Raw genomic sequence first — 19,164 nt, forward strand, 5'->3', positions numbered from 1 at the left:
GCAGGGGGAGCAGCAGGCAGAGGGAGAAGGAGGCTCCTTGCTGAGCAAGGAGTCTGATGTGGAACTTGATCCCAGGACCCTGGGATCATGACCTGAGCCAAAGCCAGATGCTTAACCATCTGAGCCACCCAGGTGTCCCTAGGCATTATTTTAATTCTCATTTTTACAGATGGGGAGATGGGGCAAGGTCACAGCGCACATTAAGTAAGAAATGCAACAATACAGTTATTGGTCTCGTTTGCTGACCTCATGTTTGAAAGAAGTTCTGTTAAGCATTTAAAAAAGTATCTAGCGTTTTCATCTCCCAAAGCATGGCCATTAACCAACCACTGCCTTCCAAATACGGACAGGAACACAAAAGAGATATGGTTACCTTGCTCTTGTACTTCTGATGCCCAAGCCGGAACTTCACATAGGGGTCACTCAATCCATTTGAATCCATTGCCTTGAGGTCTCGTCCCTCAATCAACGTGATGCTGACTATTCCTCTCCAAAGCTGTGATTTTCTGTGTACGTCTGAGAGACGTAAACTTTGGGTCTGAAACTTTTGGTAAAGGAAAACAGAGTTAGCCTCTTGAGTTTTAAACGAAAACACCTCATTTGGCATTACCCTTTCTCCTGTTATAATTTTTTGAAAATAAAACAAAGTACGCAGTTAAAATTAAAAAATAAACGTATTTTACAGATTATTTGTTAATTATAAAAACATCAATAAATGTGAAATTATCATCTGGTAAATTTAAGGTTGCCATTTAAAAGAGGTGAACGCTCAAAATAACGTTTAGTTTTCCAACTCTTAAGAATCACTAGATGTGGATACTTCAAGAATATCAGAGAACATTTGCCTATGTGTCAAATATGCCAGTGTCAAAATAAGTAAAAAATAAATATTATAACTACCAAAGGCCCCATCCATACTGTGATATTTAATTTTTAATTAGTTATGGTTTTTGAAGATCTTTTTTTCATGTTAAAAGTTGGTTTTAGTAATGGGTTTTAGTTGTAAGATTAGTTACGAGTTCTGTGCAGACAATTAAAGAACTTTTTCATTGTTACATTAGGAGACAATGGAGTTTCAGCTCACTAGAGAAGGTGCTGTAGAATAGAAAACGAAATCAATATACCCATCTGAGGTGTCTTGCTTATACTGAAACTTGCATCACAAACTTTAAAAATTACATATGTGATTTATATTGGCAGGTATGTTTCTGAACTTACTTCTCATTCTAATTCTTGAACATGTTCCTTAATGATTTTTACTATGCTCAATTCAATATTCAAGCCAGTGAACAAAGTCACAATTTTTGAAAATTAGGAAGCCTACCAGAAATGGCTGTATAATCTCTTTGAACTAAACAGCACATACAACAAATCAAAGTAGCTAAAATGTTGAAACCTTCTCGATTTGGATTCAGAACCAAGGAGTATTGTAAAAACGGCTGTTTCCTTCATACTGTCAAGCATGTTTTCTTCACTTACAGTCATTTCATGAAGAAATTCAACATGTCTCTCCACCTCAAAGGGCTCCATTTCTAAATTATACATTGACTCGATTTTCAGCCTAATTCCGTCTACATTAACATTATAAAATTATAGCCTATTTTGTGTAACTCCCTCTCTCATTTTGAATCTCTGCTTTTTTTTTTTCCTTACCACACTAATGCCGTACCCATTTTTATCTATCATTATCAAAAGTAATGCATTTCAGGTTGCTTTTATTAGGAGAATAAGAACTACATTCTTCAAAAGACAATACTCTCTATATTTGAACATTTTAATGGAAATCTTTCTAAATCACATCGCCTAGTTGCCTGCCTTGGTGACCAGCAAATTTTGCACAACATTGCCTGGTCTCTGCCTTATTAATATCAACACAGGACTGCACCTACACACCCCACACCACTGTGAGCTCCGAGGGCAGCATTCAAGCGTGTGCTGGGGTGCCCCGGACTTTCATGGGGCACCTGTAACTTCCACAGGACGCCATGGCCCACTTCAGCTAGAGTCCCTCCACTGTCTTCTGTTGTACACATTGACTTTCTGAATTGGCTTTTGTTTGAACCAAGGATTTCTCAGATTAAAAAAGTTTATTGCACCAAGTGAACTTGAAGGGGTTCTAAGATTTCATGCTACTTATTAATATATAATGCAATAGATAGCAGTGTATTTTTATTCATTTTGTTATTTATCTATCTATCTAACCACTTCTGCAGCTGCTGAGAGTGCCTCTAACTATAGACTCTAGAGAAACAGATGCTAAACTTTGGGTCTGAACTTTTGGTTAAGGAATACGAGTGGCAAAGAAGGAAAGAAGTGAATTTTTGTAAATAGGAAGAAACAATTATCTTAGCAAAGGCCAAGGAGTTAATAACAACCAACTTACATAGAGCTGTACAATTTCAAAGTACATATGTGTGTGTTATATCACTTGATTTCCACTAAAACCCTCTGAGGTACGAAGAGAAGCCCCGCTATTTCCATTTTAATAATGAGGAATTTGAGGCTCAGTGTGGTTTGGGCTAATAGATGTTGGATGTGTGACTACAACCTAGTATTTCTGACCTTTATTCCTGAGCTGCTCCCAGTATTGGTCTTTGGGTAGACACTCTCTCCTAAGCTTAAAAGGAATCATGATTTAAGTACAATGTTCCTAATGTTCCTATGATGTTTCAGGGAGGTGTGTTGTTATATTTGAGATGACATTCCAGTCTAGATTTTCCTGCATGGTTAATATGTGAAATCACCTTCTACTTTTCTCTTGTAGGAGCACATGCATTCATACTTACAAGATTTCAGCTTGCTGATGGATATACTTAATAACATTTTTTAGGCACTCTGGAAGTAGAAGTCATACATGGCACTCAGTCACATTATACCTGGGTACAATCTAGGCTATGTGGCACCTTCAATTAGCAATGCTAAGTTAGCTTCTCCAATGGTACCATGTCTAAAACCCTTCCTAGCTTGCCCCTCCCCCCTTTTCATTTCTCACATGAGAACAGGAACTTTACTTATAGAGTGGGAAGGAGAAAGAAAGCTTTCTGTGGGATCCTTCATGCTTTACAGAAACAAAATGAACTTCATGGAGGCTTTACCTACTGCCATTTTTTACAAAATGCTTTTCTATAACCTGGAAGAACATTCCTAAAATAAGTTGGAAAGCCAAGGGAGAGAAAGAGGGGGAATACTGTTTCACACAGACAGGGTTAATGAATGTGGGAATTAAGATGATCTGCATAAAAGGTTAACAGGGAAAAGGAGAGGAGGTCCCAAAGGCATAATAACAAGATACCATTTTAAAAGGAATGTTCCCTTCTCCAATATTTTTATTTGTTAAAAATGATACTTTTCTAAAAAGAATCTCCACAAGGGGCACCTGGGTGGCTCAGTCGGTTAAGCATCTGCCTTCGGCTCAGGTCATGATCCCAGGGTCCTGGGATCAAGCCCCATATCGGGATTCCTGCTCAGCGGGAAGCCTGCTTCTCCCTCTCCCTCCGCCCACCCCCCACTTGTGCTCTTTCTCTCTCAAATAAATAAATAAATAAAAATCTTTTTTAAAAAAGAAGCTCCATAATTCTTTTGTAATTTGATTAATGCATAGTCATTAAATAGATAAATATTTTGTCTAATTATAAAGAATAGGAACTTGAAATAAAATTATAAGGTAAAGGGAGAAGATAGAAACTTATACCACCAATACTCAGAGAGACAATGACTTAACATAAGGACCCACTTGCATCTTTCTAGGAATTTCTGACTATGTGACTTGGGCATGTTGCTCCCTCTCTGGGCCTCAGTTTTCTTTCTTTTTTTTTTTCCTTTTTAAAGATTTTATTTATTTATTTATTTATTTATTTATTTATTTATTTATTTATTTATTTATCAGAGAGAGAGAGAGAGAGAGCACAAGCAGTGGGGAGGGGCAGGCAGAGGCGGCAGCAGACTCCCCACTAAGCAAGGAACCCAATATGGGACTCAATACCATGACTCTGGGATCATGACCTGAGCTGAAGGCAGATGCTTAACCGACTGAACCACCCAGGTGTCCCTGGGCCTCAGTGTTCTTACCTATGATTCTCTAGACTGTACTGCAGAGCTCCAAGTGTACTAAGGGCACAATTCTGTGGGGGGGGGGGGAGGGGGTAAAAGGGTGGCTAAGGGTGTCTGGGGGAAGGAGGCCTGAATAGAAACCAGTATATTCCATAAACAGAAAAGATTTAACCTACTTAAGATAGACATTTATCACTTTTATTAATTTTTTAAACCACAGTTTTGGGGAGCTCATTGAAGGAATGGTGACAAATGGAATTCCACAATTACGAAAAAAAAAGAAACTTTGAAAACAACTAGCATTTATGCTCTTCAAGATACTTGCTGAGTCACTTGCTGCTCTGTTTAAAGTTTTCTTCCTCTGTGTAGTCAAGTTCTCAAAGTGTAGGCCACACACCAATGGCATCAGTGTCACCTGAGAGCTGGCTAGAAATTCAAATTCTTTAGCGGCACCCCAGACCAACAGGATCAGAAGCTCTGGTTTACTCAGCCCTCACTCAAGGTCGTTTCGAAGAATGCTCCAGGGTGTGAACCCCTGCTTTAAAGTTCTAAGGGTCATAGGCCCTGGTCTTCTTCTATATTCTGATTACTATAATTGTGAACATTATCCATTCTCTTGCATAGATACCATATATGCTAATTAAAGTCTTTTAGTCCTGTTTCTAAATTTACCGATTAGGAAAGCAGGTTAGTCTGGATGTTTGGAGAATTTAAAGAGAGAATCAGGGGCCTACTGCAAAATGTGTGAAGTTCTTTTATTATTTCTTTCCTTTAGGGGTTTTTTTTTTTCCTCATAGGATGTACTTAAATAATATATATTAATTGAAGTACTGATAATTAGTCATTCAAAAATTGCTTATTGAGCACCTAAATGGAAAGGAGTGTTAGATCCAAGAAATCCCTCAGTAAAATTAACGTATGAGAGCTGGGATTTAGTTATATGAGGTAATGTTTTCAATTATGTTCTTGTTGAAACAGAATTCTGTTTGAGGAAAGAAATGAGAAAAAAGAAGAAACAAAAACAACCTAGCTTCAAAGCGAAGAACCAACACTACAAAAGGAAGAAATAACCTTTGAACTTTTAAAGGAGTAATTCCCAAATTTTAGTGGGCAATTCGTTGAGATCAATGGGCCGTCCTGGATGGGATGCTGTTCTCGCGCAGCTACGCCTGTATTTCCAGCGTGCGCCCCACGTGATCCGCACGCACGCCCAAGTTTGAGATTATTCTGGTGAGGAATATTCATTCAAGTTCAGACTTCTCAAGACGACCAAGACACCAGGTATCACTGCCAATTTGAAATTCTGAGGCAATTAGTCCATAACCTGTATCGTTAGTACGATTTTAGAATGGGTGAGTTGGCATCCCAAGGAGAACATTAGTTTATGTATATTATTCCTTGAAAAGGAATTCAAGATTCAATTCCTCTTCATATGTATAAAAGAGGTTAGGAGAGGGAATAGGTTTGCAGAACAGTAAATCAGCCATAGAGTTCCCAGTTCATGCAAGCTCAGAAGGAATAAACGGACTGAACGATCGGACTTACTTGTGCATTTTGGGAATAAGTACTCTGAAACTCTGCTCTGCAGAAGCCCAGGACGGGAAGAGCAGGCCTGCCGCACGTCTGGATGGAGATAAACGATCAGAGCTGTACGGGAAAGCTTTGTGCCCCTATCAACACCTCATTCCAATCAGTATTTAACATTACTTTTCAAAAACCCATTATTTGAAAAAAAAAAAAAAAAAGGTATTGGCTCCCCAAGTCACTGTCAGAAAATGTCTTCTAGCACGATGAAGATAAAAGCCAATGCAATAATACAATTTCCGGCCACCATTTTCTACAGTGGCCAAATACCACAGTGGTCAGGAAAAAAAAAAAAAAGGACAGAGATTACACGGAAATGGACACTGCTGGAGTGTTTCAGGTTTTCGCTCATAAGCATGGTAGCAAAAAGAAACACAGGAAGAGAAATCATGCAAAGAGTCATTTCCCCAAGACTGCTGCTTCAGAATATTTAGGACACTGTTTCCAACGTCAAAAAAGTAGTAAGATCCCACAAGATACACGTTACATGGATAGGTGACAACTGTGATCACGTTAACTGCAACCCACACGCGAATCTTCTGTAATGACTAAAGAGATATCTCTAAAGTAACAGAAATTTTGCCCCATGTAATTTGCCTCATTTTCTCTTTGTTGCCCTTGTGCCTGAGAAAACAGCCAAAAAGTCCCTTTGTCTCTGGGATTGAGAGCAGAAAGATATGGATTCAGAGAGACCCAGCTGAACAAGAAATACAGGAAGGAAATAATCATGATAAGCTCAAAGTTTGTATTAAATGACCACTAGAGCAGCTAGACAGTTTCCAAACAATGGTGTCATCATGAGCCGAGAACATCAGCAGAAGGGTTAGATTTGGCCAATCTGAAAGACAGGTTAGATCATACGCTAAGAAATAAGCATGTATCGAGCAACTAACAGTGCTAGGGTTTTCATACTCCAGTGTTTTTCATAACAGGCATTTTTAAGGTAAAGAAACCGAGGCACAGAGAAGATAAATACCCTACTCAAAGCCAAATGGTTAGTGATTGGTAAGGCTGAGATTTGAATCTATGGTTGCTGATACTTAACTGATCGTTTCCCCCAGTATATCTCATGCTCTGGACAAAGCCTAAGAAGTTCATAGTACAAAAACAAAAAAGGAAATCACTGGTACAGGATTCATTGAAATACTTTGACTCCTGTTTAGGTAAAATATATCCATGGGTATCAATTATGGAGAAAGTCTAATCAGGGGCTTGGAGGAAGCAAAAGTTGGCAGGTGGTAATAACTCTAGCATACATTGTTCAGTAGAGCATAGAGTTAACTGTGCTCCATCATGAATTATTGTCTAACATCTATTAATAAGGTGGTGAAGTTGTAGAATCTCATAAGTAAATTGAGAACACTTCTGTATTTCAATTCTGGTTATTAAAGTTTATTTATTCAATTCCTTGAAAAGAAAGAACTGGATCACTAATAGAAGGAGGTATCCTATTATTCTAGATCCTGATTAAAAAACAGATCAAAACCAAACAAATCTATCTAGATTTAACATGTGGCTAAAAACTACCCAGTCACATTAATCTTCTCCCTGATATGTGCAAATAATCCTTGGCTTCTGTTATCTTGGATTTTATTACCTGTATACAACCTAATCCTTCCAAATGAGACGCAGACCCTGTGAAACTGAAGTGAAAGACATCACTGTAGCTTTACAATAGCTGTGTGTGGAGTCAGCTCACCTCTATTTTCAGCACAGAGGTGCACATGCTTTTATTTAATCAAATGATCCACGAGACACTACAAAGAAGAGATAATGACAGCCTAGAATTGCTGTTTTGTGCTGCAAAGCCTGAGCGTGGAGCAATTACTAGCTCAATCCCAGGCACAGGCATGTTCTATCTTTTCCTTTGCCTGCCGAGTATTCTAGCGAATTGCACCTGGGTGATGAAGTCCAACAAGTAGATTTGTTCTACAGTCCATCCACCCTCTCAAAGCAGGATTGCCTTTACAGAAAACCCTCCCAGGGCTTTGTCCAGCCTAGTTTAAAGTGCCTTATGTAATAATAAGGCTTCGATCCCTTTTTTCTTAGAAGATGATTCACAGCACTATAATCCTTAGAGAAATTCTCCTGGTTTTTATCCTTAAACTTTCTTTCTTATTTCTGTTGCTTCTTGAAACAACTTACAGTGTCAGGACGGTATTTATGTTTACTTCAGATGTTTTAGCTACCATCTCTAAACTTATCTGTGGCCAAATAAAAGTTCTTAAGCTTTTACGATGTTTGCTCAAATTATATACTAGCAGAAAATCATCATATATGTTGTAATCTTATTGGTTTGCTCAAATAATGTATTGGTTTCCATCAATGATGGAAATGTTACAAATACATTGTTTTCTGAGGTTCTTACTTTCCTACCTAAAGACATAAATAATACCTCCACTTTTCTTGGATGTATGTCACATATGGTTGAGTTGTTCAGAACGTAAGCACTCCAGCACAGGATAACATTCTTGTTTGATAGAACGAATACTTCTCCTTGGTCTGCAGGGTCTTCCTTCAACCACACTTTGATTTGACCCTACCCTAAGATGGTGCTCTGACATAATTCCTAACCATTCTGTATTCTGTGCACTCGCTTTGGCCCATTTCATATTATGATTCATTTCTCCATTTTTCTATATTAGGTATCTTGGTATAGCCTAGCCTTCTCCACTTAAACAATCTTAACTTTTCTCTTTAATTCACTATAGTGTTCTCATAACATGGTTTGTCCAATTAACTCTTAGTCATGAAAATCTAAATGTCTAGTCAATGGAGTTAACTGGGAAAAACTTAAATGTACTAAATATTTGAAGCAACAGCACTAAGTTACCATCCTTTAATGGGAAGTTAAAAATCTTCAATGAAATTCTGACTTAGGGTAAACCAAGTGGGTTCAGATAACATTTATTGCTTTCATGAGAAAGGGTAATTACCATACCCACTGTGTAATGTTTTGTGTCCTAAAATATCACGTTTTGATGAATTATAAATGTCATGCCTTTGGAAAATAAGAATATTGCTGTATCACTTCAGTCTTTTCTTTCTATTATCTTACTCTCAAGAAAATTAAGATCTACCAAGTAGCCCTGACATTTATTAAGCAAGTTCTCACCAGGATTCAGTTTCACTTGGTGTAATTCAGTCGCTGTCTCCAGGACACATGTATTGCTCCTTATAAATAAACTGATAAAAACTCACAAAGCACACATATGCACCTCATGTAAGATTGTATCTGAACTGTTTAGATTTTCTGCATATCTGAAAATGTCTACGAAAACCTCTCTTCATCCACATCTCCTCTAAAAGTTAATCACAGTATATTACCTGGGTAAAGAGCAACGAGGTCGGTTATGAGAGTGACGTTTGATTGTGAATATGAAGGACCATACTTATCCAAGGTAGACGGGATCACTGATTTTCTGATTCTGTAAGATGGGATCTCAAACATAGCAACACCACGGCCCTTAAACACATCCATCAGTGGGTTAAGGAGCTGTGGGGGAGAAGGGTTACATAATGCAAGAAGAACCTGGAAGGGGGTCAGTGAAGAAAAACTAAGGGAAGGGTTCTATTTCTACATCACATCTGTATTCATCATTGACCCGAAAAGGAACTCAGTTGCTTTAAACAATTGTGATGTTCATAGAAAGAAAAATATTGGTCCTGATCCATCATCTCATTTTCAGGTACATCATAGCATCACTTCTCTGGGCCTTAGTTTCCTCAGTGATAAAATAAATGACCCCTAGAGGTTCTGCCTTTATGACTCACTTTGTTAGTTACTCAACAGATGCTCAGAAGACATTAGACCACTGTACCTCAAATACAAAAATGTTATATTTTAAATTTGTGTATTTCTTATTCTAAAATGAGACAGTTCAAGAGATTGACAAAGGTTAGTAAAGAATATTTAAGGATTAAAAAAGGAATATTTATGGATGAACACAACCAAATGGAAAGTACTGGTACATGGAATACTAATTTGGAAGTAGCAAAGTGGAAAGATGTTGAAAGAATCATTGGAAGGAAAACCCTTAAAAATTATTACTTATACAATTGATCCTGGTAGTAAAGCTTCATTCATGTGATCAGTTTTCACACTGGCTGCATATAGAACAAATTCAACACAGAACACTCCTGAACTCAGCTCTCTTGGCTAAGAAGTATACTGTAGGAATTCACCGTATTTACGGGTCTCAAGAAAACAGAGACTGAATTTTTGCCAAAAGCCAAATTCCACTTAAGGTAATGTGACAATTCAAAAGCAGTCACTCTATGTTTTCACGGATAATGCAGGAACATATCAAAGAAATTATTATTTAAGCAAAGACACAGAATAACATCAGTGAAGGCAGCCATCAGTAGACTGAAAGGAAATGAAGATGCTATAATAATTAAAATAAGCCCTGCCAACAAAAGGCTGCCTCCCCCTCCCCCCCCCAAAAAAAGTGTGTGTGGAAGGAGCATAGGATGAAGAGAGGTGGTTTATACTGGCTCGATGCATGACTTAACCTAGTGCCGGCCAGTCTGCTTAAAAGACACTGCAACAAATCTTAAAGTTCTGAAGGGAAAGGTGGTTTTCAGTCATGAGCAGTTTCAGAGCCAAGGAAAGAAAATGGCAAGGCCCTACGAATGCAGCATTTTCACTGCAGTATCTATTGCTAGGTAATCATGTACCAAGTGTGAATTTTCAAAGAAAGAAGGAAACTCTTGGCAAACTAGTAAGTGCATTTGTAATAAACCGTGCTGTGCATTCTGCAGAATTAGAGCAGAGCAAACAGGATGAGAGAGCTCGTTATGTGTAAGTCATGAAAGAGTAAATAACATTAAATTGCAATGGCATTTAAAACAAAATCTCTGTAGAATTTTCACTTTTTTCTTTATTTAAGTCAAAAGCAGAGTTGCTGTTTTCTAATTCGTAAGTTTTTTTTTCCTTCTCCAAGAAAGAACACTGATTATCTAGTATGTACATAGTATAAGATCACTGGAATGGAAGTAAATTTTTCTCAAACAGATGGAGTAGATTTTACAAGAAGGAAAAAAAGAAACTGAATGGACCCTCTAGATAGCACCATCATCTCCCTGGAAGGACTGTGGGCCTCTAGCTGGCAAGAATTTGGGATAAACTTGGTCCCACAAGGAACTGACTTCAAAGCAACATGTTCAGTATATGCAGTTCTCAGTTTTTACACATGAAGAAATGAAAGAGTCCCCCGCATGGCTTGGAAAAAAGGTTAATAAAGAGGCCAATTGACCACATTTTTCTGAGCGCCTCTTTTAAAAAGTGAATTTCCTATTCTATATTTAACTCTCAAAATTACTATTCAAAACCTAAATCAAGAATATTAACATAAAGGATTTAGACATTACCCTCCAAAAGAAAGACTTCACAGAGAAATAAGATCCAACCACTTCATTTTCTGAGAGATCCTAAAAACAAACAAATATTTAGCTACATTTTGAGGTGTTTTTTAAGAATACTTAATTAGCCCAACAAAAATCCAAATGAACAAAACCCGAGAGTTATATATCCTAAGGATACTTTCAATGTTTATAAACTGTTAGTTTTCTTCCCTTGAGCAAATTAAAGTTTTTTGTCTTATTCCTATCCGGTATCAATGGTAATAAGTTTAGAAAGGATTCTTTCTGTCATTTTTAAAGAATCTACTTACCTCTTTATTCTTAAATTATTGATTATTACATCTCAAGGTCTAATGCTTTATTTTAGAAAGTAGGACTGTTCAAACACACTTTTAAGATTCTGAAGGAAGTCAGATAATATCTTCCTTTTAACAGAACAAGTTAACACCACAGACCTTCAGAGCATTTTTAAAGAATGACAGTAGAAATCTTATTTATAAACACACACCTAGTCAAATTTGGTTTAATGCCTTATTAAAAACTTCCTAGTTTTATGATAGAATATAGAATATAGATAATACAAGTTAACTTGAGCTCCGCAAAAATAATTTTGACGAGAAATGAATACTGAGCAGAGTGGCAACTGGGCTGAAAACAAAGTCACAGATTCATGTTGGATATTTTGTCACTAATCTTCCAGCTTCATAAAGTGAAACCATTTCGACTTTAGGAAATCAAAACCATAGTTGCTCACTTTTAAAAAGAACATTTGCATTACACACATCCTTTACACTTGAACGTTTAGCATCCTGTCTCTGGGTGTCAGTTATGGTAAAGTTATAGAAAACTGACAGTAATGGGGCAGTATTAACTGTGGACACTGTGATGCAGAGAATGAAGTTTTGTAACTTCTTTGATTATTCCATGATTTTGTGTTAGCAGCTAAATGGTGGACCAGCACCTCACATGATGCCTATTGCATGGTAGGTGCTCAATAAATAATTTGTTGATTGTTAGTCTCTGGGAGTTTCGTTTGGTTAGGTACAGATATTCCTTCCAAGCATGATACCAAAAATCATATCAGGAAATAATAGTGAACTAAAATATTTAGGGCGTGCAGCAAGTTGAATAATCTAAATTTAGAACTAGAAATACATCAGAGATCATCTATACAATCTACCTGTTGTTTTTTGTTTTTACATGAAATCTATTTATCATCTAAATTAATATCACTTTCCCAAGTTCCCTGCATAGGGTTTGGTCAGGTAGCGTGGCTAATGTCAGAGGTGACTGGGAAAAAGTCCGGAGTTTAAGACCTCATTTTACATTTACATATAACTACAGAGTTATAATTCATTTACATTTACAGCTATGGTTCTCATCTGTCACACTTAGCATACTGTCATATCAGCACCAAAAAAAAAAAAAAAAACCACTAGTCTCTTAAAAAACACATTTACATTTGGACATTGGGGCATGAACCTTAGATGGAATGATTGCAGTCTTTTTAGATGCTGAACATCGTTTAACTAGAAAAATCTCATTCTAGCTTTTACACAAGATGTGTGTTTTTCTTTTTGTATTGCCCATTCTCTCCTTACTTTGGTTTCCAACTCTTCTGTAATTAAGCAGCATGTTTAGCAACATGTGGAAAAAATTTAAAGTGTCATATTAAAGACACTGAAGTCTTGGAGTCTCCTTACACAAATAATTTCCCCAGAGCCAATAACACAAGTTATACAACTAACAGTGAGTTTTATCTTAATGTAAAATGTATTAAGGCAACTTAAATGGATGTGACAGTATTGGCTGTAGACTCAAGACAGTTATAACAAATAATATGACCCTTAAATATTTAAAAGTCTTGTTAATTCATTTAAAGTGTAGGTGGTCTAAAGTGACTAATATTGAAACTGTACCAATTCCATACTTCCCATTCTTCCTCAAATGAATACAGAGGTTAATGACCTAATTATGTGACTAGCATGCAAAGAGCAAGAGGAGACTGATGATTGTGTGTGTGGGGGGGGGAGTTTTAGTGATCAAGATTTAGAACTTAGGTTTCTCTGTTAAAATTTGAGAAACAAAAATATTAGCCACATTTGGATCCACTGAAGTCCCTAGGCTGTGCTTTCTATGCCATATTTAATTACTCCTGTCATTATTCATCAACTAAAATTTATATTTCATTTTACAACCCACATTCTCATGTAAATTTAGGCCTTTATTTCAAATGGAACAACTTAATTTTCCTGTGGACCTTTATGCCATTTATTGCCTTGATGAATATAAAATCCACAGCAGATGAGGCAAGGCTTTCCTTTCATGTGAGTTTCTAATAATAACAACGACAATAATAAGACACCTGGCATTATGATAAAGAGTTCTAAAAAAAAAAAAGTGATTTTATTTTGAGGGCAAGAAAAACCAAATAAACTGTGAATTTCGGAGAAGACCAGTTTTCAATCATGATTGTAGATGTTTAGTTATACTTCAGTCTCCATCGAGACAAGAGGTTGATAAGTGAGGGAAAGTACCATTTTAAAAGTGCTAAAATTAAAAAGTAAGAGCAAAAGGAAGCAAAACACAAAAAACAGAGGCATCAAATTAATAAGGGAAAATTACTGAAGTTAACCTGATTATTGAATGGCTGACTATTTCTGTTGAGACTCTGAATTTATGAAAGTAGCAAGATCCATTGATAATATCTTATTTAAATCTACTTTTTGCCTCTAAAACACCAATATACACCAAGAACATATATCCTCAAAGATCAAAAATCCTACTATGAATCTAAAAAGTAACAAGATTTTAAATTTAAAAACCTAAAAGATATACTTTTTTCCCAGAGAAATAAAACTAAAGGACAGTTCATTCTTTCTTAACAAAATGAATACAATGTTTTTCAGTCTCCTATTTAAATAAATCATAAAAACCTTTAAGGACTTTGTCATCAGACGAACAAGGATTGGCTACTAAACTTCAATTAGTAGTGATATTTTTTATTAGCCTTAATGTGTACAGGCCTTTAAACATTTTGCATGTTATTATAATTCAGCAATTCTTCAATACTCAAACACTCACCACAGATTTGAAGCCTGAGATTCAAATGTGAAGGTCAAGCCAGGTATCACTCACATTACACAACATATTTTAATAGGTGCACAATTTCCTTTTGTCAATAACTCTTCAGGCATTTATGAGGTTAAAAGTAAATAAATCCTTAAGTAAATAATTTTCGTAGGCTTTGCTGGTCTGACTGCAATCACTGTTTATCAAAGTTATGGCTCTTAGATGCTCCCATCAAGTTGAATATGCCTGCTGATCGTTATATAACTGAAAACAGGGGCATGAAGTGAGTAGAAATTGCGCTGAAATGCTATTTTCCTGTTTTCTTGGTTACTCAAATTGGTGTTCATATCATTTATACTCATTAAACACAAATATGATTCCCTCTGTAACTCCAACTGTCCATCTAAATATTTCTGACAAGGGAGAGACAATCTCAGCTCCCCAGAGGACATGCCCTGTAACTGAAGTCTGGCCTTGCTTTGTCTTTCATTTTCCTAGAAATTTTAACTTAAATCTTTTTTTTGTGAGTTGGGGTGTACATATAAGCACATGCATATATGCGTGTATACTGCTGTCAACCAGGGCTTCGAAAGCAGAATCTTCACAAAATTATGATTTATTTTCATTGTGGATATTTAGGGGCTTTAAAGCCAATAAATCTCCTACCAGTCACATTCGATTGAACGTATATATCCATATATCACATATATACATATATATGTTAGATATATTTGATGTCTATTATATATACAAATGTATATCTTTGAATTAGGAGGCCATATAATCTTGCAAACCAACCCTCAGCTCCATTATCCTGGAGCCGAGTTGTATTGGTTCCCGCCCTTTGATCAGTCCAGAAAGGAGCTTGGGAAATTGTCAGCTCACTGGGTAACACAGATGAGCAATGTGAAGGCCAGTCAACGACCCACAATTAAACATCTTGGAGCTAGCATGCTGGTGTCATGGCATTCACGCTCTGCTTGAGATTACGTGTTGTCCTTTCACTTTGTGCCGACTCATCCAGATTTGCTCCCTCAAGGACCCACAACATTTTAAAAATTCAATGAGTGGTCAAATAAACGTAAAACCACTGTTACAGCTAATCCCTGTAGTTATGAATTATAATATATAAAAATGTATGATATTTTATACCTATGGGGAAATACTGTCAAAACAGCAAGAGAAAGAATTATCTCAACATAAAGCTTAACTGTGGCTCCATGTATTTTTGGGGATAATAAAATATTTATTGGCATTATGATATCTCTATTTTAAATAAACTCACTACAAATTTTAGGAGTTTAGCTGATTGAGGTAAAAATCATCTCTTATAGTAGAAATGTTCGTGCTATTTGTCCTTTGCTGCATTTTGGAATCTCAGAAGCCTTAATTATGAGATTGACTTGACAGCATTCCCAAGTAACACAGATTTGGAAGTATAAACAGTGGTAGGAATTTCTAAAAGAATTATATATTCCCTTTGAAAATATGTAAACATCTAATTTTTTCAAAGATTTTTGCATAATAATTTGAATTGAGACACCAGAGAAAAGCCATTTGGGTGACTCACATTTGAAAGAGTCAATGACCAAGAAAGTTCGCACATTTTGCAGGTTTTAAAAAATCATCTATTTATTATCAGGATATGAGGTCTTTAGAGAAAGAACCTGATAATTGTTAAATAATGACTTTTTTCACTATGTCAGACTGACTGTGTGAGATACTTAAAAATGCGTTAATCTGCTTCTCTAGCATTTCTTAAATTAAAGCACTTAGAGGTTTTCACTGATGCATTTTTAACGTGTCACCCAAGGTGTCAGGTTTAACTACGCCCTGCAGACTCAGAGTTGAAAGTGTTCTCTAGTTTAAATTAACAATATCCTTGCCAAAGTCTTATTAAAAATTGCTTCATTCACCAGTGAATAGTGTTTTATAGTTCATTAAAATTATGCTAAGTGATTATAATAAAATCTTTATAAAAAAGATATATTACTAAAAAAATAAGCCATCAGGTAACAGAAGATATGCTAATGAGACATGATCACATAGTCCATATTATATTATTCAAAGGATGAACTCTTCTTAAAACATTTCTAAACTGTTATTGTTGGGAATATGAGTTGCAGTGTGTATATCTTTATATTATCACAACGGTTATGTCTCATATAATTAAAGTGATTTACTGAAAGCACATAAGTTTATTATCACACTCATCAATAAACTAATTCTTTTCCATTAAACACACACACACACACACACACACACACACACACAATATAGTATAAAATAATTTCTGCTTACTGTCTGTCTGATAGAGGCAATTATTTCATTATTTTTTCTATTTTTTGTCTGACCCCAAAAAATTTATTCACAAAACTCATATACATCTTCTCTTCTGAGCTCATGAAACTTTCTTGTTGAATAATTTAACCTTAGAATAAATTATCAATGATAAGCTTCTTCTAAAGAATAAAATATTGCAATAATTCAAAGCATTACCGTTTCTCTGCCAAAATGCATTTTGTCACGTAAGTAGAACTCTTTGACTAGGTTAATTATTCAGTTGCCCAAGTTTAGGGAGACACTGATCCCTTTCTTCTTAAAATAACATTTTTCTTTAACAGCTGAATGTGGGGCAGGATTACCAATGTGCAGCATGGAAAGTAAGCTTGTGGAAAACCAGAAGGAGAGTTTTAAAGGATGTTATCATCCCCAGAAGAGGAGATGATGGAATTCATAATTATTTACTGGTTAACATACCATTCAAATATAGCATGTATTTTATACATTCTTGCTTCTCAGATGTAAATGCAGGTATATTTCTTTTCCTACTTGTCATTGGATGGTAACACAATTACTCCAAATGATACATTAAGTCAGTCCTGAACAGCAGTTATAATTCCCTGCCTTCAAGTTGGCTATTCAGCTCTTGTTTTCAGTAGTACATACTATCCTGCTTTATAAGAATGCCACAAGTCATATAATTTCCATGGAAAGAGTCGATTATTGGCAAGATGATGAAAATGATGAACAGATATTTAAGTAATGGGAAACGCCATGAGCTGATTCACTTGTATACCAGGGAGATGTGCATATTTAAAAAATAACTATGTCGGGGCGCCTGGGTGGCTCAGTCGTTAAGCGTCTGCTTTCGGCTCAGGGCGTGATCCCGGTGTTATGGGATCGAGCCCCACATCAGGCTCCTCCGCTATGAGCCTGCTTCTTCCTCTCCCACTCCCCCTGCTTGTGTTCCCTCTCTCGCTGGCTGTCTCTCTCTCTGTCAAATAAATAAATAAAATCTTTTTTAAAAAAAATAACTATGTCAACTTAGCTCTCCCTCTCTATGGTTATGTCACTCCTGAAAACAAAAGAAAACAAGAAGAGGAAGAAAAACTCCATCCTAGAGAGACTATCTAGCAATGTTAACTGTCTATTTAATTCTTTGCCACAAAGTTCATAATTCTCGGACTTTATAATCACCATTGGTACTCACAGACAGGCTTCATATCAAAGCCTGGCTACAGAAAAGCAGGAGACCTCATTCTCATAAATCAAGATTCCAAAGATGAAAATTACCTGTTTATATGAAAAATACACCTTTGACTTTGTGGACAGTTGTATCAAATATAAAATACCTATATTTAAATGTAATGCAAATAAATTATGTCCTTTTTCCAAAAACAGAAGAGGAAAAAAATTTAGACACAAGGACCTTTAAGGGTAAGATTGAAATAATTAGAAAAGGGATACATTTCCATAAAATAGTAACATAGTAATACACAATGCTACACAGTATAGTCACTCATCCCTTAGTTTCTCCAGAAGCACAATTTGCTTGAACATCATCCTTCTTCCTTTAATCCCTGGAGGATGGAACTGGGGAAGCGGTTTCATTGTGTGTGAAGGATGGCAGACTATGTGGTCATTGAAGTTACAAACTTTCCCCAGATTTTGAATCTGACACTCTGTTCTTATCACACTAATATGGATGAATACAGCAAGTGTTTTAGGGAACAGTAACGATTTGAATGAATTACCAGGTGTTTAGTATGTTCTCATAGAAAAACACCAAATGAGTGGACTGATTTTCCTTTACTCACCATTCAATATCCCTACTAAATTTTATACAAGTGAAAATCCCTTAGGCCAAAAACCCAGACATATTACCATATGAACTAAAAATAATCTTCCAAGTATCCCAGTAAGTGCCGAGCTAGACACCCGGAATTCTGTATCTTCAATGGTGAGCCAGAAAGATGTACCAGTCTAAATGTACAAATGGCTTATTAATAATAAATTAAAACTTTAAGAATTTTAGATGTAAAGATAGTGCTGAACAGATGTTTATTATTCATTTTAATTTTTTTGTAGACCAAATGAAAAGATGTGGATTTATGTACTTAATTTATCATTAAAATTAAATTTAAATATGAATTAAATAAATTATTTAAAAAGAATCTTTATATTTATTCTTCCTTTTATACTACAATAAAATGGATCGTTCATACTAATTAATACTAAATACTATATAATATCCTGCTCTAACATTACATCTTAACTACATCTGGAAGAGAAAATATTGATATCTATTAATGTCATATTATTTTTATACAGGTATGTCATAATATAGACACAGAATGAGGGAAGCCAAATTACATGACTTTTAAAAAATACATACTTTTCATATAATACTAATTTTGAAATACAATTACAAAGAAAAATATGTAATACAAACATGAACAGTGCAAATATTTCTTTTTGAAATGTTCAAGACTTTTTGAAACTTTATTTTGGTTGATAAAAAACACAGTGAGCACCAAGTAAGAAATACTCAGCAACTTTCTCTAATAAATGCTTTTCACTTTATTAAAATTTAAAGGTGATTTTTAATGTGGCCCTGACCTTTTTGTGAGCCAAGTTATCTTTCAGTCATTAATACTATAAGAATTGAGAAGAAACTGTACAGTAAGAAACACTTGTTAAAGCAAATTAAGAATTATCATAAATACAAAAACATTTTGATGTAAGTATTTTCTTAATTCACAGTAATAAAAATGACAAAATTAAAGAAAATTTTAAGTAATAGCATGATTC

General features: G+C 35.6%; 1 protein-coding gene across 19 annotated transcripts in view; it reads right to left on the reverse strand.

Annotated features, from left to right (window-relative positions):
• MCTP1 (multiple C2 and transmembrane domain containing 1) overlaps positions 1 to 19,164 on the reverse strand; it is a 564,253-nt gene that overhangs the window by 194,199 nt on the left and 350,890 nt on the right. For 14 of the 19 annotated variants that reach the window (XM_044384008.3, XM_044384007.3, XM_044384003.3 and 11 more), the window contains 3 exons: positions 11,008 to 11,067; positions 5,596 to 5,673; positions 374 to 544 (listed from right to left, as the gene is read on the reverse strand). In XM_044384008.3, coding sequence (XP_044239943.1) covers positions 374 to 544; positions 5,596 to 5,673; positions 11,008 to 11,067 — 309 coding nt within the window. The remainder of the gene's footprint in view (positions 1 to 373; positions 545 to 5,595; positions 5,674 to 11,007; positions 11,068 to 19,164) is intronic. The other 5 variants (XM_048220976.2, XM_044384002.3, XM_044384001.3 and 2 more) reach the window with 1 other exon arrangement.

The sequence above is a fragment of the Ursus arctos genome, unplaced genomic scaffold, assembly GCF_023065955.2.
Source record: "Ursus arctos isolate Adak ecotype North America unplaced genomic scaffold, UrsArc2.0 scaffold_5, whole genome shotgun sequence".
NCBI classification, from domain to species: Eukaryota; Metazoa; Chordata; class Mammalia; order Carnivora; family Ursidae; genus Ursus; species Ursus arctos.